Raw genomic sequence first — 7,365 nt, 5'->3', positions numbered from 1 at the left:
CGCCACAATGGGGCCGGCGACCGGGAACTTCGTCCACACTCTCCTGGTGCTGTGCTGGCTGACCTGCTTCTGTACCGGGATCAGCTCCATAGACATTGACCGCCCCGGTGACGGGAGGTGCCAGCCCATAGAAATCCCCATGTGCAAGGATATAGGGTACAACATGACGAGGATGCCGAACCTGATGGGACACGAAAACCAACGGGAAGCTGCCATTCAGCTGCACGAGTTTGCCCCCTTGGTGGAGTATGGTTGCCACGGCCATCTGAAATTCTTCCTTTGCTCCCTCTATGCCCCTATGTGCACTGAGCAGGTTTCTACACCGATCCCTGCCTGCAGGGTTATGTGCGAGCAGGCGAGGCTGAAATGCTCTCCTATCATGGAGCAGTTCAATTTTAAATGGCCAGACTCCTTAGACTGCAGCAAACTGCCCAACAAGAATGACCCCAATTACCTGTGCATGGAAGCCCCCAACAACGGATCGGATGAGCCACCCAGAGGATCCAGCATGCTGCCACCCATGTTTCGTCCCCAGCGGCCCAGCAGTGGCCATGAGCTGCAGCAGCACAAGGACAGCCTCAGCAGAACCTCCTGTGAAAATCCTGGCAAGTTCCACCATGTGGAAAAGAGCGCTTCCTGCGCGCCGCTCTGCACTCCAGGGGTTGATGTTTACTGGAGCAAGGATGACAAACAATTTGCTGTCATTTGGATTGCCATCTGGTCCATTCTGTGCTTCTTCTCCAGTGCTTTTACTGTACTTACTTTTCTGATAGATCCTCAGCGTTTCAAGTACCCCGAGAGGCCCATTATCTTCCTCTCAATGTGCTACTGTGTCTACTCAGTGGGGTACATTATTCGCCTCTTTTCAGGTGCTGAAAGTATTGCCTGTGACAGGGACAACGGCCAACTCTACGTCATCCAGGAGGGACTGGAGAGCACTGGCTGCACCATTGTGTTCCTGGTTCTGTATTACTTTGGTATGGCAAGTTCCTTGTGGTGGGTAATCTTGACTTTAACTTGGTTTCTGGCAGCTGGGAAAAAATGGGGGCACGAAGCAATTGAAGCAAACAGTAGCTACTTTCATTTGGCAGCATGGGCCATTCCGGCTGTGAAGACCATAATGATCCTAGTCATGAGAAGGGTGGCTGGAGATGAGCTGACAGGGTTGTGCTATGTTGGAAGCATGGATGTGAATGCCTTGACAGGGTTCGTACTCATTCCTTTGGCTTGTTATCTAATCATTGGCACTTCTTTTATTCTTTCTGGTTTTGTGGCCCTTTTTCATATCAGGAGGGTGATGAAAACAGGTGGAGAAAATACTGACAAGTTGGAGAAACTTATGGTCAGGATTGGTGTCTTCTCAGTCTTGTATACAGTGCCTGCAACTTGTGTGATAGCTTGCTATTTTTATGAAAGACTTAACATGGATTATTGGAAAATTGTGGCAACTCAACAGAAATGCAAGATGAACAATCAGACTAAAAACTTAGACTGCACGATGAACAACTCCATTCCAGCAGTAGAAATTTTTATGGTCAAAATCTTCATGTTATTAGTTGTGGGCATTACTAGTGGTATGTGGATCTGGACTTCCAAGACTCTTCAGTCCTGGCAAAATGTTTGTAGTCGAAGATTAAAGAAGAGAAGTAGGAGAAAACCTGCAAGTGTTATTACAAGTAGTGGAATCTACAAAAAACCTCAGCATCCACAGAAAACTCATCTTGCAAAATATGAATCGACATTACAGCCACCCACTTGTGTGTGACCACGTTTTAGAAGAGACTGTTTCACCTTACAGACTTACAGATGTCTACAGTAGCAGTCAGAAGTTAAAAAATAAATGGTGCTTTTTTTGTCAGAACAGTTTAATATCTCAAGGCAAAAAATGTATCATGCTGAATTCAGGACCTGGTGAAAAATTGAAGGTAAATGTACTTATGGAAAGGTTTTCAGTGAAAGAAATATTGTGAATTAAAACAGCCTCTTCTGTTACTAATTTGTAGTTAAGCCCTCAGATTTATTTTGTTTTAAAACAACACCCTATTTAACTTTTTCATGTAGCTGAGCTGGATTTTCTGCAGGTTTCTGAATAACAAGGTATAGTAAAATTTTATGGAGCAATGATTTGATTTTAAAAGTGCCCAAGTGAGCATTGTCTCTTTAGGGAAACTGAGGCCCTGAAGAGGCCTATCCTCAGTGAGTATGCGATCTGGGAAAGCAACTTCCATGCTAACTTTAAAAAGGAAAAAGAGAGAAATCCTTTACCACTCATCTCAGCCTAGTGGGTTTGGAGTGCCTAAAAATAGGTTCAATCTATAATGCTCACCAATATTCTTTCACTAAAAGAGAAACTTCCTGCACCAGACACAAACTTTGTAAATAAGAATAATGTGCAATACATTTTTTTTTTCCTACCATGACATGAAAAGAGAAACAAGTATTTTGCTGTACATAAAGACAACAAAAGAAATCTCTTAACAAAAGAACTAAGAGGTCTAGTCCTCAGAAACCCTTTAGTGTTACATTTTGTGGCTTTTTAATGGAAATCAAGCCAATGTTATACACGTTTGGACTGATTTGTGCAAAAAAAAAAGAGGGGGATCAATTCAAAGAGACCCAAAGGGCTTATTGACTCTTTCTATTGTTAAACAAATTCTCACCATGAATAGATCAAGAAGCACTAGATTCTGCAAAGGGAAGCTTTGTATAGAGTGATGCTCTTTACTGCGCCGGGGGTGCACAGTTTTGTGCTGTATATATTTGTAATATACAATTATTTTTCATGCTCCACTATTTTATTAAAAATAAAATATGTTCTTTAGTTTGATAATTTTGTGTGTTCTAAACTTTCTCTGATGTGCTTTGTGGTTAATAAACTTGTTTTCTCAATTACCTGATAAAAGCACACTGTGGGTATAGTAGCTGTTGGTATACTTGCCTGCAAGTATAAGCAGACAGAGCAATAATTTACTCAAGAAAAAAATCGCAAGTTGGAATTAAAGAAGTGGGTTTTGAAGTTGCATCTTTCTGTGAGCCTTTGCAGCTGAGAGAAGTGGTCAGAAGCTTTAGTGATGTAAAGAAGCTGCGGCGATGTAGAGTAGTACCGTGTTTACAAAGCGCTGAGATTACAACAATGATCCTCGGTTAACACCCCTTCAAAATTTGCATAGGGTCTGTTCAGCATGTTAAAGATTGCTGCCTGGCTTCAGCTCCGCTTGAATACAATTCGGGCTCTTCGGGGATTTTGTTTTCTCTGCTAACACTACTGAAAGCATCACGATTATCTGGGACTTTGGGAAGATCAGGAGAAAAAAGAGGGGAAATACAAATCCAGGATGTGAATGCTACTTTAGGAAAGCTATCTGATAAGGTTAGAATTGTAAATACATTTTAAAAAGTTTTTAGCGGAGCATGATTGTGTATGCACCTGAAGTTTTCTGTGTTGTTAACTAACAGACTGATCACCTGGCGAGATAGTAACATAACCCGACTTTCTCACAGGCTGTGCTAGAAAACCCTTTCTCAGGTATCTCAGCCCAGAAAGAAGAGAGGTCTTAATGGACTTTGGTAAATCGAGGATCATCTTGTGGCTAGGAACTTTGTAACAAGGATCTTTCTTAGTGGTTTGGGTTTTCGATTTCTCTGCAGTGCTACAGATAAATTTATGTCTTGTAGTCTTTTTAAACGTTCCTAGCAATGATTAGGAACTTGAATGACAAAAAGGATGTTGCAGGCGTTATTAATAATCTTTAGGTCTAAAATGCACACATGCAAAGCAGCTTTCAATATGAAATTTATCTTTAATGTATTTGTCCTCCTTTGTGCCTGTGTACCTGTGTTGGACACACAGCCTCCAGACGCCCTGGAAGTTAATCCTGCCGGAGCACACCCTGCTGGCACCAAGGCAGGACGCTGCACTGAACAAATCCACTTCTGAAACTACTGAGTTAATGCCTTTGCATCTGTGCATGTTCTAGTTGAGAACAATTACATTAGATCCCAAGGAATACAAAGTTTTTCAGTAATCTGTGTATGACAAATTGCTGCAGGAATCCTTCAAATGGGTGTTTTGTTGTTATGCGTGTCACCTTGCCAGTAACAGATCTGCTTCACACAGATCTCATCTCTGACATACCTAAAGGTTCGTGCTGGATTTGCTGGTGACAGATTTGTTTAGAGAATTATTTCAGGCTTCATTCTGAACTACATCAGCCACTGAAATAATCACAGTTTTTGTAGATGTTAGAAAATGACTTGCTTTGGTTGTTGGTCATGTATTTTTAGAGTCTGCTACTGGGATCCTGGAAGAGGGGAAAAAGATGAAGAAAGATGTTTAGCAGTGGCTGAATTCCTGCTGCCATTCTGAGTTTCATCAGTTGTCAGCTTAGGCTCTTCATTGTCACCAGGGCAGAACTGCAAGTTCTTCTATGAAAATACCAAATATGGATGCTTGGCTATGTGCATCATGTTACAAATAGGTTAATGCTAAACTGTAAACTAAGTATTTAGATTTTATTACAGCTTTGCAAGTATTTAGGGGTTTTTTTTATTTTTGAACTGGTAAGCAATCTAGATTCTTCAAGTATTTAATGACGCTGATTTCATTACATCAGGACTATTGTACTGTACATGCAGCAGAGTATAATGATTGTCTTGAAGGACATCTCAAGAGTGGATTAATTCAGAAATTGTGCTGCTTACTGTCCCATAACTCCTTACCATCCTAACAGTTTAATACTGCGGTTGCTGCTTAAGGAATTGGAGTCTTACAACCGTTAAGGGAAAGTGATATACTTATTGTCACAACATTTCGGTGATTTTAATACAAAGTTATTAATACTTTAACAGATAATTTTATTCCTGTCTTAGAAGTCTGCACATTAGTTAAATGATGATAGAATGAAAAAAACAAAGAAGTCTTTAATAAAATACTACATATTCTATATTAAACTTCTTTACCTTTCACAGCAATTTAATATTTTAGTAAAATCATGATCATATTTTTATTTGTTGAATTTTATAGGACTTTTCTCTAAGTACTGTCAAGGCCTACTGAGTATTTGCTTATCAGTAGCCTTTTTAAGAAAAGTGTCTGTCTGTGGCTATATTCACAAGGAATGCAAGTCCAGAACGTCCTTCTGGAAAGGATATTTTATCACAGTCCGGTGGCATTTATCAGATAAAAATATCTCAAATATCTTGGTTCTGTTAATCAAGAATCAGATGTTTGCCGCCAGAGCTGTAGATTTCCCATGAGAGCAGAAATTGCCTCAAACTGTGTAGGTTATGACGATGTAAATTATGTCTCAACGTTCAGGTAGAGATGTGTGCGTTAGAGCCAGGTAGAAGAAAGGCAGAAAGTTCCTTTTTTAGTTTTGGGAAGGGTAGCTTGAGAGAGCACTTTTGTTTCTTGAAAAGATCAGCAGGGGGAAATGGGATTCAGAAAAAAAACCCCATAAAATTCTCCTTACAACAATTTAAGTCTTGTTTCTCAGTGAAATGCTGATGCTTCTTATAGCTAGAAATAGAGTTACGCTCAGTAGTTCCAAGGTTTAGTTGTAGGTGATGTATTAGGCCATTTTGAATAGTACAGTGCAGGCACCGTGGTTGAAAGGATGCGAGGAGCTCAGACAAGGAATGTTCAGATCTCTTATCAGATTTTTCCCAAAGTCGCATTTCATATGTATGTTATTATGAAGCCATTATTCACATATGGCTGTCACCCCGTGGCTTCAGACTGTATGAAAAGCCCAGTAACAACAGTGTCTGTAACATACACCCTTCTTATTCTAACACTTAAAATCCATGGCTTCAAGGGGATAGTTCTGTAATGATGGGATATTATGTGCTCAGGTGGTCTTTTGATGACAGGTGGTCTCCTGCAGCAGATGGCCTCAAAGCAGGAGCTTCAGTGTGTTTTAGTTTAAAACATTTACACGTTTCTTAAAAAAAAAATTTGAAATGTTATCCTTGTGTAATGTTCTTAAGTATTTTAGACAGAGTAGCCAAGTTATTAACGCTGACAGATGATAAATCAGGGCATCCTTTAAAAGGTGGGTGATGGTGATTATGTGGTCTTGGAGCTTGCTTTGATCAGAAGTGACAGGCCTGTAAGGTCTGTGCCACTCAATCCCCCCTGAAGGGAGATCAGCACCTGTTTGCACTTTGAGGCTCCTCTACCTCCCACTGCCTTCCAGCATTATTTCATCTTTTTTAACACACTTGATTGGCTTGAAGCAAAGTCATTACTCATTTACCAAACACTCCTTGGTGGAGCTTACTTAAAACTGTTTCAGTAGCAGTGTTACAGTTAAGGTTGTATCAACATTTCCATAACAAAAGCACTGTTTTCCATGAGCTACAGGTTAAAATCAGTCTGAGTGCTATTACTAACCTGGTTTCATTTTTCTGTCCAAACAATAGTACATATTGCCCATGAATCTGTTCAGCTTGAGCTTTCTGCATCTTTACATGTTTATCCATTAGAGACACATGATCAGGTTTGTCAAACAAACCGGCCCTGGTTTGGTGGACCAGATTTTAGCTTAACAAATACTGTTCGCATAGCTCTGTCTTCCTTGTGAAATGTAGTGGATATTTGCAGAACCTGGCACAAAACAGGGCTTTGACTCCACCACGGGCCATATGTCAAATCCCAGAAATGAGTCTCCACTATTTCATGTTGTGTAGGCAGGACCTGCCAGTCTGGATGCAAATAGTGCAGTCAGCGGCATCTCATTAGTTAATTCTGGTGTGTCTGGGAACAGATGTGGTTTGTGCCTGTCTGCCCTGGGAACCCAATTCTGCTTTTCCTGTAGTAGCCCAGTTAAAGCTTTGGGGAGTTGTACATCAAAGGCAGGACTGGGTGATCGTTGTGTATGTTTGTAAGGCATTGTTTAAAGAGAAATGCCTTCCATTTGTTGCCACGAGTTTCCTCCTTCTGTTCTTCAAGATCTCCTCATAGATCTGCTCCACTGAAATCAATGGGTGTCCAACTAAATTCGGTGTATGCTTTGACTCAAACTTCCTATCTCAGAGAAACCATGTGCTACAGGAAAAGTCACTATTTTAACTTTTTTTTTCTGTATCAGAGCATTTTTTGGAAGTCCTGATACGATACAAATTCATGATACAGATAAAAAATAGAGTGAAATTTCAAGTGTATTTTCAAAATGTACTCCTGTGTTACAATGGACGAAGTATGTTGCAAAACCAAGTGTCATTTCAAAATGAAATTCATCAATACGTTGATAATGTGGAATGTAGTGGAAATTATTTCTTTAGTGTAATTTTTATTTTATTTAGGCTTTCTGAGAACGCTGCACTCTACATTTATTGCAGAATGCTCAGCACTAATAAATCTGC

The 7,365-nt window shown here is 40.2% G+C and overlaps 1 protein-coding gene across 1 annotated transcript; it reads left to right on the top strand.

The window, feature by feature from the left end:
* Positions 1–7: 7 nt before the first annotated feature.
* Positions 8–1,848, top strand: FZD10 (frizzled class receptor 10). The gene has a single exon (XM_010185132.1). It carries the CDS (start codon positions 8–10, stop codon positions 1,763–1,765), a length of 1,758 nt encoding a protein of 585 aa, XP_010183434.1. The 3' UTR covers positions 1,766–1,848.
* The last annotated feature ends 5,517 nt before the right edge of the window (positions 1,849–7,365 follow it).

The sequence above is a fragment of the Mesitornis unicolor genome, unplaced genomic scaffold (genome assembly GCF_000695765.1).
Source record: "Mesitornis unicolor isolate BGI_N332 unplaced genomic scaffold, ASM69576v1 scaffold1280, whole genome shotgun sequence".
Taxonomy (NCBI): Eukaryota; Metazoa; Chordata; class Aves; order Mesitornithiformes; family Mesitornithidae; genus Mesitornis; species Mesitornis unicolor.
This window is presented reverse-complemented; position numbering and strand designations above follow the sequence as displayed.

What these genes read in the sequence shown, in the direction of transcription:
- FZD10 (XM_010185132.1), top strand. Translation starts at nt 8, where the DNA reads ATGGGGCCGGCGACCGGGAACTTCGTCCACACTCTCCTGGTGCTGTGC.